A 21,315-nucleotide genomic window follows, 5' to 3' on the forward strand; every position below is an offset into this window, starting at 1 on the left:
GAGAGGTAGTCTGCTTTTGGCAGACCTTACTGGTCTTACCTTCTGCAATTGCTTTGATAGCTCAGTTGGTTAGAGTGTGGTGCTGATAACAGCGAGGTTGCAGGTTCACTCCTCATATTCCTGCATTGCAAGGGGGTTGGACTAGATGATCCTCAGGGTCCCTTCTAACTCTGGGATTCCTTACACAGCCACTCACCTTCACAAAGAAAAAAGCCTCCATTTTATTTATGTAAAGCTTTGTCACTTTCCAGTTATAGTAAAAACGGAATGATGGCAATTTGGTGATATTTGCAAGCTTCCAGTCATCTTTGTTTCGGAGCCAGGCATTGTTCAGTTGTTTTGCTCTTCCAAAGTGCTTTACGCTTCTCATCAAACCAGTCCACATGTTAACATCCTTGGTGTGTGTTCTGCAGCTCGCAGGCACCCCTTGGTCAGGCTGTTTCTCAACGTTGAGAAACTATTTTACAAAGGAATGTTTTTTTGGAGGGGGGAAGCTTCCATCAGAACTTATAAAAAGGGAACCCTTTTCTGTATTACTTCGTGATCCTATGTTCACAGGGGTCATTTGTTCTCAACTGTGCTCCCAAAGGCCCTTTCCGGAGAAGTTTGCTTTTTTAAAAAAACTTTTTGATTACAATAGCTCAGTTCTCCCCCCCCTCCAAACAGACTAAAGAACAATAAACAAATACAAAAGGAAAGGGAACAGCTCATCAATAACAAAGGCCTGCATTTGAAAGCATTTGGCTTACTGACTCTCACATCTCATTCCAAGCAAAGCAGGAGCCCTGCAGAGAAAGGAATCTAGAAGATAGGAAAATATTAAAATAGTAAAAGTGGAATGCTTGGAACGGCCTGTGATGGGTGATGAAGAGAAGAACGCTTTTATTGCACAACAATTGGGACAGTTTACTCGCTAATTCTACCTCTACCTGTAGAGCCTCCTCTTGATTGTAGATTCATTTGGAAAACTTGAACTATTCACAGGGCCACAAGCTTGACTGTTTTGAAAAGACATGAAATTTGATTCTGAACCTGGGCAATGTAAAAACATAAATCTCTCTGAATCTAAGCAGAAGCTAATTGTACCATTCACAATACATAGCAAAAAATGGAATATCTATTGTCAATCTGGAGAAGGAAGGATTTTTTTCCTCCTAAGATTCAAGTTTTTATTTAATTTTATTTTCAAAAGTATGTGTAGACGGTATTTGCTATGAATACTGAAACTGTGCAATTTGATGTAATTATATTCCCCCATAGGTTTAATTAAGGACTTTTAACTACAATTTATCTTTTGATAAATAGACCCTCTGCACAGAATGTTTATTAGATTGACAGCAGAATGTATACCCAGATAGCTTTTTCTGCCTTGCCATGTGACTCAGACGAATTTTAATAGGAGCAAAAGCTTTTATTTGCCCTGTAATTTCACTGAAGGATCATATCCTTTAAAAACCAGCAGACACTTGTACGTTTTGATGGCAGAATATACAGACAAGAGCAAAGAAATATGCAAAAGTTGTTGCTATTTGGCCTGTCACTGGTTATAGCAATTCTTCTGGCAACATTTGCCATCAAAACACATCAAACTCCTTAGTTGCAAACATATAACAAGGCTGTTGCTTTTTGTCTGAAAGAAAGATTCCAGAGTGTAGCCATTTGGGCCATTTATAATAGGAACCCAATAATCCTTCTTTTTGAAAAAAAAGAAAAGAAAAGAAAATGTAAACCACAGCTTACAGAACAATGTCTGTTGTGAGCCTGAAGATGGGAATAGTTAAAATACCATTGGAAAACAATATGGTGGGCTACTTGAGCCGAATTTTGATAGCAGTCTACGTAGTTCAGGCCCCTTTGGTTTTCGCTAGTACTGCACACACCCCAAATAGGTTTCTGGGTGCTAGGGAGTTTATTTTTAGGATCCTCATGCATTCAAGTTTTTTTGCAGCATCAACACAACATTGAAGCTATCAAAATGCCCACCCATATCCCCATCACAACCTTATCTGCATTTACCCTTTCCAGGGAAAACCCAACCAGCTTTAAAAAAGAAAAGAAAACTTGCTGCTTACATTAAGCTCCCATCTGGAAGCACCCTAGCTGTCTGCCTTGGGAGAGCCTAGTGTACAACTTTTTCAAAGCTACCTTGGGGCAGGAAAGGAAGAATCACAGCACTAATTTTAAACTAGCCCAACCACTAGTTGTTTGGTTTGGTGTGTAGAGGGGGTGAGCGAAATGTTTCTTTCCCTGCAGGTCAGTGATCATTTTACAACATTAAAACAGTGTTAATAAATTTTCATGCAGGCTCTAGCAGTGACCATCTCCTTTTCCAAGTGACAGCAATCGTATATGAGGAAAGCACATATTGACCCTTAATTATGATGTATGATGTGGTATCAGTAAACTCTGTTGGAAAGGCTTTGTCCATTTCTTTGGATCATCATCATCATCATTTATTATTTATACCCTGCCCATCTGGCTGGGTTTCCCCAGCCACTCTGGGCAGCTCCCAACAAAATATTAAAAACATGATAAAACATCAGACCCAACACGCTTGCAACCACCTGGTTGCTCAGCTTAGTATATTCACATATTATTTCTGTGTAAAGCTATTGTTGCTTGGCTTTATACCCAGAAGAACCTATACTAGGGGTGTCCAAACTTTTTTTCAAAGAGGGCCAGGTTTGATGAAGTGAACATACGTGAGGGCCGACCAAAGTTGTTGCCCTTTTAGGATTGAAGTTGCTGAGCTTTTTGGGGGGATTGAAGTTGTTGAGCTTTTCCCCCCCTGGATTTTACCACAGGAAATAACCTGCCACAGGGGCCGGATTAAACCGACTGGTGGGCCAGATTAGGCCCCCGAAACGGACTTTGGACACGCCTGGCCTATACTGTGGGGTATATGTCAACATTGCACTATTACAAATGTTCCATCTGCACAACCACACTACCTTGCCAGATGGAATGTTCTCTCCTCCCTTCCCCTGCATGCTATGGGGGGGGGGTGTTGTCTCCTGACCCACAGAGGAAATTTGGGGAGAACAAAGGGAGGGGAGGAGGAAAAGCTCCGTTGCGCAAGTGGAAGTCCTTGTGCAGGGCTTCCGCTGATGGGGTTTGTTAGGTGTATCTTGTTCTACATTCTCTGTAAGAAGCTATATTTTCTGGATTGGTTCTAGAGCCTTGCAGCCCCGGGTGTTAACTTTTTCTCTCTCCTTGTGAATGCAATATATAGCCTTGATCAGATTAGAAAAGCAGTGTATCACTGATTTAGGAAGATGTGTAGAAGCTTCGCTGAAATGAACAGGAACCAATTGGGAGCATGGATCTACAGCTACCATTTAATTTAAGTAGGTCTGATTCCAGGCCAAGTTCCTGGTTGATTGTGTTCAAAATGGCTAGGATACTTGACCTCTCATTATTAGCTCCCATTTACCTTCACACTGGATATTCTAATATTTAGGCAATCAAAAAGTGAATGAGACTTCAGTCCATTCAGTTGAAGAACAAAAGGCAGTTTGTTTATATTGCCTTCTTGTCCACCATAACTTGGTGGTTGTTTTTTAACTAAACTCTTCCGAACCCCGGTGTTCTGTATTGAGTAAATTGGGGAAAAGATGGACATGTTGTCTTAAAGATGGTTTGCCCCTTTCCCCTCTTGTATCATAGAATTATAGCGTTGGAAAGTACCCCAAGGGTTATCTAGTCCAGCCCCCTGCAACGCAGGAACCGCAACTTGTACTTGATGATTGTGCAGCTTCTAAGGTGTTTACACTGCTAGGCTTTAGTATTTGAAAGAGGCAGTATCTTAAAGTCAGGCAGAAAAATGCACATGATAGTTACACATATTGATATACTTACACATGTACAAAAAGTCAGTTTGATTTGCTTTGATCATGTGCACTAAAGCCCATCCCAGAACCATCGCCAGCGTGCAGGAATTCCACAGCAGATGGATCAGTGTAGAAAACTCCCTGAAGCTCCTATGTTTAAACTACACTGCCATAGGTTACCAAAGCTGGTAACATGATTTGACAGTATTTGCACGATAAGCTGCAAAGTGCTAAGAATTCTGCTTTAATAGTGAAAGTTCAATTTTAAAAGATCCAAAAGCTGACATACTGCTGCTGGCTGATCTGGATGCAAATTAGATTATCATAAGTGCAATTCTAACTGTAACATTTATTATCAACACAGCTGGTTAAACTAGTGATAGGAGCATGTTTGTTCCTCTTTTGTCCATTGATGGTCAAAGAGGAACAAATTTCTCACAGAGACCTGCTGCCATCTGCTGGATTTCCGAGTGCAGTGTCTCTGCTCTTGGGTAAGCCTTATGCCAAACCAAAGAAAACTGATGTGGCTGCAGAGCATGAACAATATTTTCTGATTAAAACAAAACCAAAGAAACCTGATGTGAAAAAGCTTTTGTTGATATGCTGAGTAAAAATAGCTTCTAAAAGCTAATAATAATTTTAATCACCCCCTCCACTTTTAAAATAGTGTTTTTCTGGTAGTTTGGGGGTAAATTAGAAAAAAAAACCCCCAGAAACAAACAACTTTGCAAATTACACTGGATTCTCTCCCCCCGCCCCCCGACTGTTACTTATTCAAGATAGTGTCTACTTTTGCTATTTTTCGATGCTTCTTTTTAAAATGGAAGCTTGGATTCTCAGAATCCTGTGGACTTCATAGAAAAATCCTGGACTGGAAAGTGGGGGAGGGGGACTGTGTGGCCCTTCTGTTGTTGTTGCCACTCATGTGTAGAGAAAGATCAAACCCATAATTCATTGTGTTTAATGTTTTCAAGTGCGGCTATTTACCTGGTTGAGTTTTGTTCTCTTACTGCGGTATTTATTTGGAATTGATTCCATCAATTTATCCCTACGTTTTACATCGCTATAGTTTCAAAGCATGATAGGCAGCAGGTGGAGAGATTTGTTTCCAAGCCGCTTTCAAAAAGTCAGCCACATAACTGGTCTTATTTATTTTAGATAGTAACTTATGCATTGTAGAGGGAGGAGGGTGTGGGTAGGTAGAGAAATTACAAAATATTTCCAGTTGGTGAACATCTGTAAAGATATAGTTTGCGATGTGCCAATTCAAGGCTAGGTTGCAAGCAAATGCTGGATTGTACTTCATAAGATCTTTAATAAAATAGAAATATTAAAGCATAAGGATTTAAACAAAGTGTTCTCCTTTTAGATGTGTAAGCCTTATTTTTCATCTTACAGATGTTTAAAAAACATCTTACATCAGTGCTTTTAACTGATTTTTTTTTTAACAAAATCGGTTAATTTCCTCCACATATTGTTTTCAATACGTAGGAAAAAGAAAGTCCTGTCCATTTCCAAACCATGTATACAGCATATGCTAGATAGAAACATGTCCCTATAAATGACTATATATATTTTGTACTTCTTTGATTAGTTAATAAATTTACGGTTTGACACTTGTTTGATACTACCTTGTGAACTGCCCTGATATCTTTTGATGAAGGGTGGTATATAAATAAAATAAAATAAAAATTATTTGCTTTTGTGACATTTATCTTCATTCTGTTCTCTCCTGCCCCAAGTACAAGTTACGTATCCTGACCAAGCTTGCTGCGGAACTCAGCAAGCACATGCCAGAGAAAGTGGTGGAGGATACCTCCAGCATCCTGAGATCGCCCATGCCTGGAGCAGTGGTGGCAGTTTCTGTAAAGCCTGGAGACATGGTAAGAGCATTCCTTGCCCTTTGTATCTGTTCCAGCTAAGAATATTCCTCACTGGAGAATCAGGGACAATTTGCACACTTCTTTTTTGGTCTTGCCTGAAGATGTTTCGGTATGTGCACTTGCGAATGTGGCAAGTACATGTTTACAAACATGAGTATCCTACATCTATACTCGTACGGGAGCCACGCTGGTTTTGGTTTCCTGTCATGTGGCTACTCGTTTGCAAACTTAGCTTGCTGCAATGTAATATATCAAGTTTCCCACGCTCTGGTTACTCTTGAAAAAACAGGTCAACTTACTTTAGGGAGACTGCTGTATATAGGGAATGTGCATGGAACTTGATTTGGATGTGGGGGAACTCAGCTGAAATCACTACAGGGATGAAGGCAACCTTTATGATCAATTCATTTCAAAGGCATATTGTCCTAGATATTGACGAGGAAAAAAAATTACATTCATCGTGATAAACACTTTCCCCCCCGTCTGACCTGACTCCGAGCCTTTCAGTTGCTAGCTGCTGCTAGTCGTAATAAAAACACATGCATCCTCTTGACTTTAACTTTAATATTATGCTATAATTTTATGTTAGCACAAGAAAGGTCATCTTTAATTATTCATTCAGTTTTATAGAAATGCACCAGAACCAAAAGAGTTGAAATAAAAATGAAGGTGTGCTGCTTAATTCTCAGTTGCACTGATTACAGTTGGCCCCTGCTTGCGTAATCAGTGAAGTAAAAATTGGAGCCTTAATATTTACATCTATGGGCAGAAAGAGTAAGTAAAGTTGCTGGAGAAAGACTGGAGAAAGGTGCATTGAAGTAGGTCTGCATAATACTTATCAGATGATGGATCTGTTTCTTAATATGCCTTAATATCCAAAGGATCAATATGAGACCTATGAACTGAGAGATGATTTTATATGCTCTATGCATCATGGATGTCATGCTTAATATTATCTTTCTAATTTAATATTCTATTTCCATATTCCATGTTTTTGCTGTGTTTTAAGAAAAACTACTTTGTGTCTGTGTGCATACATACGTACATATTTTATGTATGCATTTAGAAAACACGGACAGTTCTTTTTGAGCTATTTAAAAATGGGATAAATTATGAATAGATAATGCTGTTTAGCATTGAACTAATTCCGATTCTCCAAAAATGTAGCCAGTAAACTACCTTGGCCTCTTTTTGAGATGTACTCTCTGCTGTAGTTTTTTTTTTAAAAAATTAAAAAAGAGAAAAGGTTCCACTGGGATGCCATTTTAAACGTATTTTACATTTAAACAGAAGACGAAGCTGAGCTTACTAAAAACAAGCAAACATAAATTGCACTCAAGACTGGAAGATGTTTACCTTGAAACTGCAAACCCATCAACATTGTTAAGTGTTAGAAAAACTACTTCTGAAAGGGGGGAGGACAGGATTTTTTACTCATGAGCTTAGCTGAGTGAGTCATCTGTGAAACATTTTGCCTGTTTAAATCTTTAGATGCCCTTTCTCATGCTATGTGGAAGAGTTTTATAAGAAGTGTCATATCAAACAACATAGTCAATCACATACAACGACCAGGTATGGTCACTGACAATTCCTGATTTTCAGATCGACTGAGTGGCAGGTTAGAAAACTGTCTGCTTACTGCCATTTTCTTCTTGTCACAAGGAGTGTGAATTCTGTCATTCCTCCGTGCAGTACAATGCAGTGACGCTGTGTGTGTGTGTTTGCGTGTGGCGGCAGGATATTTTTCAGGACAAAATCTCCCATTCATTTTTATCCAAAATGCCTTGTTCTGCTGACATTAAAGTGAATCGGGGGAAAATAGGATGCTATGAAGTATCCTTTTATGTATCTGTCTTGTGTATATTTTGTGTACATGAAGAAGCAAAACCATGAGAGGATGGGCCTCCAGCCAGGAAATTGAAATGGGGAAAACATTCTTCCCATACAATCAAACATTCCCAAAGAAGTGCGGTGCAATACCAAACAAGTTGTTAAATAATGAGGCGAGATTTCTTTCTTGCTTCTCCCTCCCCTTTCCCTGCCGCCCCTTCTCCCTGCCTGTGGGTTTTTGCAGGAGGCGCCGAGAGGCAGAGCATTTGAACAGCACAGGCCTTATGTTCTGCCGACTTGGACTTGTCAATGGTAATTGGGCAGCTTTAATTGCAAAAACACGTTTGTGGTGCTGAAAGGGAGTTTAGTGTAAATCCTTCCTTTCCAGGACTGGTGTCAAAAAGTTTTTTTGAAAGGAGATGAGGTTGTATCAGCTATCCAGACTGAATAAGCGGCGAGATGGCGCGATTCAGCTTACATGTTTTGGCTGTCCATCAGGACAAGGATCATTCATTGTAGCTGTTCAAAGCCTCGGAGAACAACAGATGGGAACTCTTATATACTAGTCTTTTTTGTTCCACTGTTTGAATGTGTCCTGAATTTGTGTCCCCCCCCTCTACTTTTCAGACAGACTAAGGAGTACTTAAGTACCCTTTTTATATTCTAGAGTATTTACCAGCTAATAATATAATGAGGCGTGAAACAATATTACTGGGAAATGACAAAAAAAGTTTTCAGCTGAATGTTATGCTAAAACTAATGAGTAGCTCTTCCATAAATTTTATGTTTGTGACCATTGGTAAATGTTATTTCCTGGTAATATTTTGGGAGTTAGCGCATTACTATAGAGTGTCTTACAAGGAGGCTTCTGTTTTCCAAAATGCACTAAAATAATGAAACACTGCCATTATAAGATGATACCAGGGTGGGTAGGGATGCCAAGGTTGAGGAGTCATTTTTGTTGGAATCCATCCTGCTTTTTAGGCCGTTGGGAGGTATAGTGTGCTCGCATTTGCTTTCTGATGGCTTGCATTTTTTTATTGCCTTTTGTGGTGTTGGTCTGAAATGTGCGTGAGAATTATTCTTTCTTTTGCCAAATTCTGTATATATGCTTTTGTTATTATTTTCTTCATTTTTCCAAGTTCCATTAAAAAATTGCTTGCTTAGCAACAGTGAAAAAGCTTCCAAAGACGGGTCAATTGTGATGAACTTCACAGCTCAGCCCTTTTGGGAAGGGGGTTCTTCAAGTTTATTTCTGAGAAATTTGGGGGCCATACATGGGGGCCGCTAGCATGATAAATTCGTTTATTTGAAGGACCATAATTCTGCCCAAAATTATACATGGGTAGGTCTTACTGAAATCATTTCAACTTAGGTACCCAGTTTACAGACAGCATGTAGACATTACATACATTTTACTGAAAAAAGTGGAATTTACTGCCACATAAAGATTGGGATCAATAAAGCTACTTTGGGTGCACTCAGAAGAACATTTAAATTTCGCTCCCTTCACACATGAATCAGGAGGCATTATGTGATTACCAAAGAGTGAGACCACATTGCTGACTCTGCCCCTTGCCACCCACACATCTATTTTTTTCATTTTTATTTTTTCATTGAATTTGTATGCCACTTTTTAGGGCAGTTCACAACATATTCATACATTCACATTGACTATCTACAGCAGGGATGGGCAACATGTGGTCCTCCAGATGTTGCTGGATTGTAAATTTCATTATCCCTGACCATTGGTCATGTTGGCTGTGGCTAGTGGGATTTCTAGTACAACAATACCCAGAGGTCACATGCTTCTGAACTGCTCTCCCCAGGGAGGTTTGGCTGGTACCTTCATTATACACCCTGCGGTGCCAGGTGAAAACATTCCTCTTCAACCAGACCTTGGGCTGACTGACATCCAGTGCCCTCTTAAATGTGTTGTTGGAGGGGGGGATTATTGGTTTGTTGTTGTTCTTATTTTTACTATGTTTTTGTGGTTTTTGCATTGTGATTTTATGTTGTGAACTGCCCTGAGATCTGTGGGTGAAGGGCGTTATACAGATTTAATGAAGTTAATGAATGAATGAGCAGCTACTGGAGAATAGGCTTCTTCACTGAAGTTATGCAAAGGATGGGTGGCTAAGCAGCGTGGACCCAATTCCAGGAGTCACAGGATGTCCTCTTCTGGCGTCACCTCAATGCTGCCCGCCCCCAACCCCACTGAATTTCAAAGTTTTTTAACCTCCCCTTCCAATATGGTTTGCAAAAAAAACATTCAAAAGATTCCTTGATACCTAGTTCTTTGAATCCTGGCTATTGCATTTAGGATTGTAGTGTTGGAATAAATTTATAAACTTAATTACTATTTCAGAGTAGCAGGATACAATATTATTCAGTCCAAGCTTATGGCAAGGTGCGTCTGCACTGGGCTTCCCCCAGCCTTGAGGCCTTCCCTCTTCATTGCAGGTGGCTTTGAAAATATTCTCGAGTTTCAAAAGCTGCTTTGTAATATGTCATGGCGGCAGGGAGTGGCGAAAGCTAAAGGTCAGGGAAAAAGCCCCTTTGCACATGTGCAAATAGAATGCTTGGGAGCACTGAATGAAATGTCAGGAGTGAAACGGAATAAAGCATCTCAATGGCTTTCTGGAAATACAGATAGGTATTTCTGGATCAAAATCTGCTTTTCTTCAGTAAGCAAACTGTAATCGATAATTGCACAGTGTTAGTAATATTGCAGAACTACTGTAAAAATAAATGAAATCCAAAACTTTTTTTAACTGAGTCGATTCTCCAAATGTATTTTTATATATGGGCTAGAAAAATAATTTATAATGTGAACTTGAAAGAACTCTTGAATGTAGTGTTTTTATTTTATTTAATTCGAATTTGCATTTGAAAAGTCTGCCTCTGTGCACTTATTTATTTAAACGTGTATGAAAATACTTCAGTATTATCGAGAGGGTGTGATATACGACATGAGGTTTCAAAATAAGAATTGCACTATTTCACAGATAAATTTTAATTCCGAAAAGGCTTGAATAAAGTGTTTAGCAAGCTTGAACAGTGTGTAGTAGCAGCCTCTTATACAAAATAGGACATGGAAATTTGTTCTGTTACGTCAAAGAAGAAATGAAATACTTTACTCGTCAAATAGTAGGTTTATGGTTTCAGACATATTTAATTTTAGACCAACAAGATTCTGCTCCATAACACTCAATTTAAAAAGACTAGGAAAAATGTCTTGCTGAGATTACAGATAATGTCCAGCCATTGTTTTGTCTTTCAAAATGCTCAGACACAGCAAACCGAAAAACACCTTACAATCCTCTCTTTTTCCCTCACTTCACTAAGCACACCACAGGCGACTGATTTCTTGTAAAATGTAAGGTTATATTTTTAATATACAACTTGTTGCTTGTAACCTCCTCCCTTTTTCTTTTAATGCCTTGCTGGCTGTTCAGCTCTTAAAAGTCAGAAATAAATTCTCGTGGCCTTTGGTAATTAGCAGTGCTTTGTAAAACAATGAAAGCAAGGGAAGGCATAGGAATGGAACGGTTAATTAAGCTGCACTTTAAAAAAAAATGCCTTATACATAGTTTTATGATATAATTTAATGGACACCAAATATTGATTAGAGGCACTTGTCATTTTCATGTAAGTAACCCAGAGGTTTCTCTTTTACTCTGATGTAGTTTTATGCTCTGGAAGAGCTAGCAATTCAAATGAAATTCTAGTCAGCTGGTGTTAACTTTATGCAGAACTAAAAAAAACCAAAACCACCTAAACTCCTGGCCACCCTGACACTTAACAAAAAAAAAAAAAAAGGTGGGGAGTGATGCCTATGTGAAGAAATTGGAATGAGGAACTGCCTATTTTGATACCTATTGGGGGGTCATTTATATATATATATAAAATAGACTTCAGACAGTTTTTCTACTTCGTTTGCTGGAGTTAACATTTATTTATGCTTTTTTATCCATAGCTGAGATGTGTGGTGGTGAAATAAATATTATCATTATAAATTATTATTATTATTAGTAGCAGCATTTAATATAACTTATATCTGAATACATAGCGCGTAGTTTGATACAAGTAGGTCTTTGCTACCCCCACAAAACTTATCAACATTCCTCAGTAGTCAGTGATGACTCGCAATATTCCTAAAACAGGACTGTCAAGCTAGTCCATCACTGTAAAGGGAAATCTAGACATTTCTAGAACCTCTGGGAGCACTTGTGTTTTGGATAAGTGGGGGTACAATGATTGGTTCTTATTGCTGTCAGGGGAACGTCACTGACCTTTGATTAATCAAGGGTCAGAAAATCTAGGATGCGCTCTACCGAAATTCATTCTTTGAAGGAGTGTGGCGTAAAAAGTTTAATAATCGTCTGTCAAGCACTGTTAATTGCTGCTAATTATATTTTCAACTCTGTAGCTCCTGTTTCAGAATTTAATTTGGATGGAAGGGGGAAATGGCACTAATTATTTTACACAGATTTGGACAATGTCAAGGAATTCAGTCACGGCTGAATCCTCTTGATTTTGTTTTCTACATAGGTGTCTGATGCCAACAAGTCAGAGAGATAGGGAGAATCTTGAAGGACGCCAGTAAGACAAAACAGCTGAGCTGCTTGGAGGGAGGATGGGGATATAAATGTATAAAATGCACAATGCTTAACACATGGGGTTGAGACTTTTAAAATGGTGTTATCTTCAACCCCCACCCTCTTTTTCTTGTCTAGCTCAGGATGTCTCGTGTGGGCATGTTTGACACAGTTGGAATGACCTTGTCTGTCTTAATTTTTGCAAGAATTATGCCTTATCAGTAGTTGAGTATTGACAGTCTATTGTCACCGCTTGCAACACAACCAAGTACAAGTGTATATGGATATTGGGGACTTTCCTTTCGGTGCACTTTCCTTTGAGTTCAAAAAGAGGGTGGTGCTAAAATAAGATTCTAACTGTGCTGTTGACTGGCTCAGAGATGCAAGGTCTCGTCCAATTGTTGCCCCAATTGTTTTGGCTCCCCCCCCCCCCCATAAAGTTGTGTGTGATACTTCTCCCTCGCCTTCATCTCTGTGAGTCTTTCAAATATATCCTTTTCAAGCACCTGTGTTCGAAAATAATAAAGGTCTCTTTAAAAAATGTAATGGAAGGGTTTTCACTTTTGCAGACGAGTCAGCAGGGCTGATATTGATCCAGCTTTTTAGGGAGCCCCAGTGCACCAGAAGGTGATACAGTAGAGGGCCTTGCAAGTCCTGGGAGCCTTCTGTCTAATTTGGCAGAAAAACACAATGTAGGGCAACAAAAGAAGGATCCTATACCGTAAGAAATCTCCATGCTCCCCCTTCCTCCTCCTCCCCCCACCATAAAAAGAGGCTTAATTTTTTCAGCTGCACACAATGATTTGATGCTCACTCTTGCATTGAAACAGTTGCTGTCGGAACAGGCAGGAAACAGTTTTCTTTTAATTGCTGAAATCATTCGGAAGTGCTTCGTGCGCTGCTTCTGTGCAGCAGATGCTGTGCATTAATTGGCCTGTGTAGGACTGACCCAGGGTTCCTTGCAGCGGGCCCAATGTTAGGCACGGGGTTTAAATAGCTTATTTATTATTTTGGATAAGCTGGCAAACATGGTATGTTCTTGCACGTGCTGTATTTCATGGTCTGCCGTTCCAGTGTCATGTGGGTTTCCAGCCCTGGTAATGTATTAGCAGCAGGTAAGCTCTAAATAACATCCATCAGGAGCTAATTTTTTATTTTTTTTTACCCAGATACGCCAATGACTGATGAACCTGTCTTTTGTATGAATGTTTAGCACAGTAGAAAGCCATATGCCACTGGCACAGTTTCCTGTGCATTCTTTATAGTGGCTAGAGAGTAGTAGGGGGAAAATTTCTCTTGCATTTGCATCCTGTCATTTATGAACAGTTTGCACTTTCTAAAATAGCTCCAGGTTTGTGTGTGTGTGTGTCTTGGAAGGAAAAAAATGTAGGGTTTAGGGTTTCTTAAAGGCAATCTGACTATTGCTCTTGCGTTCTTTATCCAGGGATATTAGAGCTCATCCTTAATAGGGAACCTTGTTTTGTAACTCCCCGTCTGTTCAAAACAGACCTTACCCCATTAGAAGGTCTTCCCTTGTGTGGGAGGACCACAGCTGTTACCGTAAATCTCATCCAGTAACTGTATAACCCCCCATTTTGTGGTTCTGAAGGATGAAATTGAGAAATGGAATACGGTGCACTCATCCTTTACCTCTCCAATTTTAGGCCCTTGCACATCATTTTCATGCTTTTATTCCAAATCAAACAACATTAGTGAGCAACACCACCCTCTGCTAAATGTCTAGCATCAAAGGCCCCTTTTCACAAGGCCGGCATTTTATTTCTTTTCTAAGGAGTGGGTGAATCAATCTCCTTCTCTCAAAATCTTGGTCATTTCTTCAAGGTTGTTGCAGAAAAGATGCAGCATTTGGAAATGGAGTTTCCACAAAGCAAACAAGGTCCCAACTTAAAAAGAAAGGAGGTGGGGGGAAAGCAAATGACCTTAAGAGGTTTCTGTTTCTTTAAATCTTTGTGAAAGAAGTGGTTCTAACTTCTTATGGTGGGATATTGAGGGCTTTAATAGAAATAAGAAGTGGTTGAAATCATTAGCACAACAAAGCAAACTATAAGCTTGAAGATAAAAGTCCCTGGGGGAAAAGTCCTCTGAAAATAAATGGGACTTGATAGATTTCCATATCATTTATAACTTCCCTTAATTACACTTGGAAGACTTGCCAGTAAAACTGGAAAATTGGCAGCCTATATCCATTATAGTAATTTTGCCGACCATGGCAAGCAGCTGGCTTTACTGGATTTTATTTCCCATCACTCACAATTAATCATCAGCTGGAGATGTCTGAAACTCTTCAGAACGTAGCAATACTGTGTGACATTTGGGCCTCCTTAAAATGCTAAAATGTGCTGAGTAAATGGGCCGAGCTTTCTTTTCCTTCAAGCAAACTCATTTTGGTGCAAGGCAGGCTGCTTGCTTAATGACTGCCACTTTGATAATCGGATGCGAATGTGAACCTTGACCCGGTGTCAAAGGAGAGGACGCAGCAAGCTGGGTGAAAGATATGAGACTCAGATCTGCAAACTTTACACCAATTAGACAGAGTGGAGAAATACATCAGTGCCTATTGGGTTTATCAGAAAGACTTGCAGGGCTTGTGACTGTTTTGTAAGCCTAACATTGAAGACATCCTGTCACAATCATTAAGTCTTTATCAGTTGATTCACAAAAGTCTTAAGGGAGTGGACTGGACCCACAAAGATCTCTTCTTAGGCCCTGCCCTCAGATTGGAGCTCTCTTCATTGTACCTCTCAATATAAACAGGCGAAAAATTAATATTCCTGTTACTTTCTTGTGCATAGTGAAAATAGATTTAAAAGTTCCTCCATTTTGCCAAGGAGCCCTAACATGACATTCATTATTACATTGCCTATAACTTTCAAGACTGTACAAGTTCTAAAGTTTGTTATCTAAACAGATGGTTACCACCAACTCCAATTTTTGTTCTCCAATTCCTATTTTTCTTTAAACAGGTAGATAAACAGTTGAAATTATTTTCAAATGGAAATCTTGAAAATTTTGATGCAGGAAGCCATTGTGTACTTGGTGTGTTACACTTTGTTTTTGGAATGATATGCAGTTTCGTTCCTAGTCAATGAACAATGAAATTAAATATTATTTATTTTCATATTAATCCCAGCAGTTTCAATTTTCTTTCTTCTGAAAAGCCGTTTTAATGAACCTCTGCATTTTGTTTTGTGTTTTTAGAGAATTTAACGATGAAATCGATTACAATGGCCTCAGATGAGTAAGAATTCTGTGGATTTTATTTGATTTTCCCCTGCCCCCATTTGAGGTCACCACTGAAGCCATGATTAAAAGTATAAAGATAATTTTAAATAATGACTATTTTTGATTACTGCAAACTGTCCTGTACAGTGTGATTTTTCTGCTTTTTTCCAGGTCAGTATCTTTAGAAGTGTAGAAAAGTTATTGAATTTTTTTAAAAAGCCTAACTTAATCCTTAAATGAGGAAAGAGGATATTTTAGAGATCTTGAAGATATTCATTTTCCGGCTTAAATAATACAGGCAGGCAAAAAGATACACACAATTATGCAGTGAAAGAAACCGAACAAAGCCCAAGAGAATGAATGAAAGAGGAAAGGGAGATATATTGGCGACTAATTTTAGGATTTGCTGTTTTGCAACACAGTGGGGGAGGAGACATTAAGGATTGACATAAAGAACAATTATTAATGTGGGTGCTTAAGTGACACTTTTTCCTAAAGCCGTTTTAAATAAATTGGCTATTATTAGACATAATGCCACAGTATTTAAACATTGAGTATCTATGGAAATAAAAGTTTTCACCTAAGACAGAGAACTAGCATAAGTTAGTTTTCTTGTAAGGGTTTGTTGGGTAAGTCTTCGCTAAAGAATACTATTCCCAGTTACCTTTGGGGAGTATGTGTTTGGATAGAGAAGGGGTACATAGGGAACGAAGTTAGAGGTTCATAGAAGGAACCCATCAGACAACCCTCTGTGTAATTTTTTAAAAAATGTGGGGTTGTTGAATCTTTAGGAAATTGTTGCTGTGGGTGGGAGCAGGAGGTTGAGTATATGTTTTTTAACAGGCCCAGAAAATTATGTTGTTGGCCCCCTTTATATGTAAAATGTATTACGTTTGCATCAAGCATGCACACAGTTTGCAGTTTAGAACATGCTGATAGATTTGAAGCACTTAACATAGATGGTTTAGAATTTGGCAGCTGGAGGCTTTTCTCATTTAGGAAACCTTCAACAATGACGAGATAAATCAAACTCATCTTGCAAAGCCCACTTCTAGAGCACGGAATATTTCTGAGAGTGGGAGGCAAAGGGAGACCTCTGACAGCAAAGGCTGGGAAGGATGTAAGATGGATAGGGAGATCCCTTTGGTCCAGTGTTTTGAAGCTTTCGGAGAACTTAGGGGAACTCCTGAGCTTTCAGACAGTTCTCTTAGAAAGTTTGGGAACAGTAGGCCTACTCCAAATAGTGAAAGGGCAGTATTTGCACATTAATGGAATTTTTAAGCCGGAATGCTTCTCTTGTTCATCAGTTAACCTAGTACCACTAATGCTATGTGCACAAGTCATGTATCAGTGCAGTGTTAAGCCTGATACAACACATTTGCTCTAATGTACTTGCACGTATCTCTTGTTTTGTAGCTCAGGATGGAAATAAACTACAGTGGTACCTTGGGTTACAGAAGCTTCAAGTTACAGACGCTTCAGGTTACAGACTCTGCTAACCCAGAAATAGTACTTCGGGTTAAGAACTTTGCTTCAGGATGAGAACAGAAATTGCATTCTGGCAGTGCGGCGGCAGCGGGAGGCCCCATTAGCTAAAGTGGTATCTCAGGTTAAGAACTGTTTCAGGTTAAGAACAGACCTCCAGAACAAATTAAGTTCTTAACCCAAGGCACCACTGTACTCAAATCTTAGCTCCCTTTTGTAATGGAGGAAATTCACTTTCCTGTGATTGATCCCAACATGTTTTTGTCATCTGAGCTGTGTGGCATCCCCTTAAGGAAAAAAGTACCTATGTTACCATAGGAGATGGGAACAGTGACGTGCTTTCATAATGTACCTGGGTTAAGTCAACATGTTGAATGGGACTATTCTATGGTCTCTCCTTTTTGCACGGCAAATTTCGTACTCAACATTGTCCTATCCATTTAGGACTGTCTCTCATAACATGCCATGAACTTCTTTATGCAGCACATAGTGATGGCCGCCAACTTGGGTGGCTTTTATAGATTATTGGATGACAGCCACTAGCCACAATGGCTACGTTCTGCCTCCACAGTCAGAGGCATAATGCCTCTGAATACCAGTTGTGGGGAATCACAGGTGTGCGATGACTGTTGTTGTGCTCATGTTCATCTTGCCAGCTTCCCACAGGGACCTAATCCTGTGAGAACAGGATGCTGAACTAGATAGGTCCTTGGCCTGATCCAGCAAGTTCCTCTTAGGTTCCTATGAAGACAAGGAGGCGAAAAGTGTATGGCGCTTCCTATTTAATGTATATGCGATGAAAAAACTGATAGTGGTGTGTGTGCACCAATCACACGTGACTTGAGGAGGCCAGGGGCAGCATGAGATTAACTGCACTTTTATTTGGGGTTTGAGATGTGGGCTAAGATGTGCAGCCAAAAGCTGCACAAAGAAAATGGGCTTTGAGGAATGAGCTTCAGCCATCAGTATTCTGCGAGGGTGGCCAGGCATAAGGGAAAGCAAGTGAGGATGTAAAATAGGAGACTTGAGTGGTTGAGGGTGCTGGAATTGGGATGTGGCAAGGGTCACAGGCATGAATATATAGGAAGTGTGTGTGGAAATCTGTTATATGTGAAGAGGCCACTTCTCTCTTACAGCGTCCCAGTTAAGTCCCAACAGCTGAGGGTGGTTCATTCCAGGTCAACAAAGAAGCAATGTGATTCAGTCTATTGTTCTCTTGCTGATGTGGAACAAGCACTTTTGAGCAACAGCCTTGAGAAACAAGCTATATTCCTTTATATAACTTTACATCTTACTTTTCAATAAAATTGCAGTGTGTGTTTTCCGTAGGAAGGCTGTGGATTGTGGCTCCTCTCTGCACAGTTTATTTCATGTACACACAGTGCAATGCATGGATTGCCAGTGTGGCACCTTTGCCCACAGAGAGACCTTCCCTGGTGCCCACAGGGTCCCATCCCCTTGCTCAGATTAGGCTTAAAAGAAGCCTTCTTTAGCCTATAGAAGCTCATTTTTTTCAAACCTAATCAGGGCCTGGGTGTTACCCCATGGGGAGTGGAGAGCTACCACACACATGTGATGCCCACCACAGTCTCTTTTGAAATCGTGACCTCGCCCTAAGAAGGTTGTTGACTCCTGATGTAATTGATGCTTATTACATGGAGGTGGTAATGTATGTAGGTGTCAAGACAGGATGAAAGAAATGAGGTTCTTTTGGAGGGGCAACATAGAACAAGTACTTGAACATTTAGCAGATGTTTTATGGGAGATATGAAGTCTGAAGGTGGTAAGAATTAGTGTGACAAATACACTTATGCATGCAGTAGATCTGTTCAACTTTTGTTATTTAATATGGTGTTTCCAGTGACAAAATTGCATATGTGGGTAGTATAATCTTGAAAGTATTAGTTCATGTCACTAGTATTTCAGACCATGTATAGGAAGAATCTCAAACTGCTCCCATCGCTGGTTTGGAAATAGTATAGTCTCTAGTGGAAATGATCTTTCATTGTGGGCTCTGAAGCATGTTACTTCAGATATGAAGTAAGGAAAGTCACACTTAAATTGTGATGTTTGAGGGGAAAATGACCCAAGGACAGAGAACTACTTCATGCAATGCAAACTGGCTAGATTTTTTGGTTGTAAGTTGCTCTTGAGTTGCCTTGGGCAAGATAAAGCAACTAATAAATGTAAGAAATAATAATAATTTCCCAACTTCCTGTAAAGCTGTGTATTTATCAGACAGAGGTAGCTTGCCTAATTGGCATAGGATGTGCTTATCTCACATAATCAACTTTTTTGGGCTTAAAAAAATAATCCATGGAGGTACACAATGGATCCACTGGTTACCTTGAGCATGTGAACAGTTTGTTAAGAGTTCAACTAGGCAGAAACAGAAAGTGAGAGTGCCACTCTGAATGAATATGAGATTGGGTGGTGGTATTTTGATTCCATAAGACTTGCATCTGGTCTGCAAATGTCTGCTTTTCTTAATAATGAAGAGACAAGGAATTCCACAGGGCTCTTTGAGGACTAGTAATCCAAGTGAACACTTCTCTTACTTTGGAAATTTCACCAGGCCTTGTGCATGCAATTGCTGATCCTTTCTTTACAAGGACTAAAACATGTATTTTGTTTTGCTTTGCTTTGACTTGTAAGCCGAGATTCTTGGGAAGGTGAATTCTCTAGCCAGCCTCAAAAAACGCATATTTTTCCTGTGTTTGCAGTTTTCTGTACTGCATGCATAGCCTTGTTGAGTCAGAATCCATATTCTTTATACAGTGGGAATTAGATGATGGTTAAAGCCTCTTCAAGAATTGAGTATCTGTAGGATCTGAACTCAAGTTTCTATCAGACCAGAGTACATCATATGGTGCATATCAGCATTAGAGTCTGAAGGTGACGTAAGAAAGGATCTACACATGGGATAAGAATTGTCTTTTTTCTTTGTTTAAAGACGTTTCTGTGTTAATTTTACCGTTAACTTTAAGGTTATAATAACATTAGCATTTTAATGTCATCTTTTTTTGCTTTTACCAGGTTGCAGAAGGTCAGGAGGTCTGTGTGATTGAAGCTATGAAAATGCAGAACAGTTTGGTTGCTGCTAAAACTGGCAAGGTATGTCCAGACTACTAGATGTTTTTAGTAACTTGTTAAGTTGAGCACAAGCTTTATTTTTGAAAATAGATTTTATTATTGGCATCAATCTTGAACCTTAATGCACTGTTCTGTAACTGTGGTGACGCACACACTTTGAATTCACAAATGTTTATCAAATGTTCAGAATTATTTGTCTTGGCTGCAGCCTTTCTGTTCAGATTTGGCCTAGGCTACAATCCAATAGAGTTACAGTAGATGCACTTTGGGTCAGTGTGCTTGTGCTGGATTGTGGCCCTAGAAATCAGAATCTTTGTAATTTCACTAATTGTTCAGCTAGGCCAGAGGTAGGCAACCTAAGGTCCGGGGGGCCAGAAGTGGCCCAATCACCTTCTCAATCCGGCCTGCGGATGGTCTGGGAATCAGCATGTTTTTACATGAGTAGAATGTGTCCTTTTACCGTATTTTTCGCACCATAGGACACACTTTTTCCCCTTCAAAAATGAAGGGGGAAATGTGTGTGCGTCCTATGGAGCGAAGATAGCATAGCCCCGCGACTCTCTGCTGGCTGGAGAGGTGACGCGCGGCTATGGCAGGAGCCTCTTTAGCCGCGCGCCATCTCTCCAGCCGGGAGAGCGCGCGCGGAGCTAAAGAAGCCCCGCTTACCCTTTCCCGGCTGGAGAGGTGACACGCAGCTATGGCAGGAGCCTCTTTAGCCGCACGCCACCTCTCCAGCTGAGAGAGCGCGCACGGGGCTAAAGAAGCCCCCAGCGACCCTCTCCCGGCTGGAGAGGTGACACACAGGTATGGCAGGAGCCTCTATAGCTGCGCGCCACCTCTCCAGCTGGGAGAGCATGCACGGGGCTAAAGAAGCCCCCCCCCGCGACCCTCTCCCGGCTGGAGGGGTGACATGCGGCTATGGCAGGAGCCTCTATAGCCGCGCGCCTTTCCGCTGCTCCCCGACCTGCTCTTTGGGGCTGGTGGTGGGCTTCCCCCCGCCAGCCCCAAAGAGCAGGTCGAAAGGAACCTGAAGCCTGGAGAGTGAGAGGGTAGCTGCCTGAAGGTAGCTGCCTGAAGGCGTCTGAACGCACCTTAAACGGCACCTTGTTTTAGAGGGGGAAAACAAGAGGGGGAAAATTCTCCCCCTCTCTGTGCAGCGCCTCCTGCCGCTTCGCTGAAGGGGCGCTGGAGAGATATTTTTTTTCTTGTTCTCCCCCTTCTATGGTGCGAAAAATACGGTATTTAAAATGCATCTCTGGGTTATGAACTGGCATAGAAATTCGTTCATATTTCCCCAAAAAATATAGTCCGCCCACCACATGGTCTGAGGGATGGTGGACCAGCCCATGG

The 21,315-nt window shown here is 40.3% G+C and overlaps 2 protein-coding genes across 13 annotated transcripts in view; one reads left to right on the forward strand and one right to left on the reverse strand.

Annotated features, from left to right (window-relative positions):
* PCCA (propionyl-CoA carboxylase subunit alpha) overlaps positions 1 to 21,315 on the forward strand; it is a 236,867-nt gene that overhangs the window by 213,335 nt on the left and 2,217 nt on the right. For both annotated transcript variants that reach the window (XM_083735288.1, XM_083735287.1), the window contains exons 22-23: positions 5,573 to 5,713; positions 19,909 to 19,986. In XM_083735288.1, the coding sequence (XP_083591414.1) occupies positions 5,573 to 5,713; positions 19,909 to 19,986 (219 nt within the window). The remainder of the gene's footprint in view (positions 1 to 5,572; positions 5,714 to 19,908; positions 19,987 to 21,315) is intronic.
* GGACT (gamma-glutamylamine cyclotransferase) overlaps positions 1 to 21,315 on the reverse strand; it is a 48,716-nt gene that overhangs the window by 6,573 nt on the left and 20,828 nt on the right. For 2 of the 11 annotated variants that reach the window (XR_014563413.1, XR_014563415.1), the window contains exon 4: positions 40 to 196. The exons of 2 other annotated variants lie outside the window; for them this stretch is intronic. The gene's annotated coding sequence lies outside the window, so the exon portion shown is untranslated. Of the gene's footprint in view, positions 1 to 39; positions 197 to 621; positions 802 to 929; positions 1,033 to 6,012; positions 6,139 to 13,831; positions 14,906 to 21,315 lie in introns of those variants that run through there. 7 more of the 11 variants (XR_014563421.1, XR_014563422.1, XR_014563419.1 and 4 more) reach the window with 6 other exon arrangements.

The sequence above is a fragment of the Podarcis gaigeae genome, assembly GCF_964106915.1.
Source record: "Podarcis gaigeae genome assembly, chromosome: 4".
Lineage (NCBI taxonomy): Eukaryota > Metazoa > Chordata > Lepidosauria > Squamata > Lacertidae > Podarcis > Podarcis gaigeae.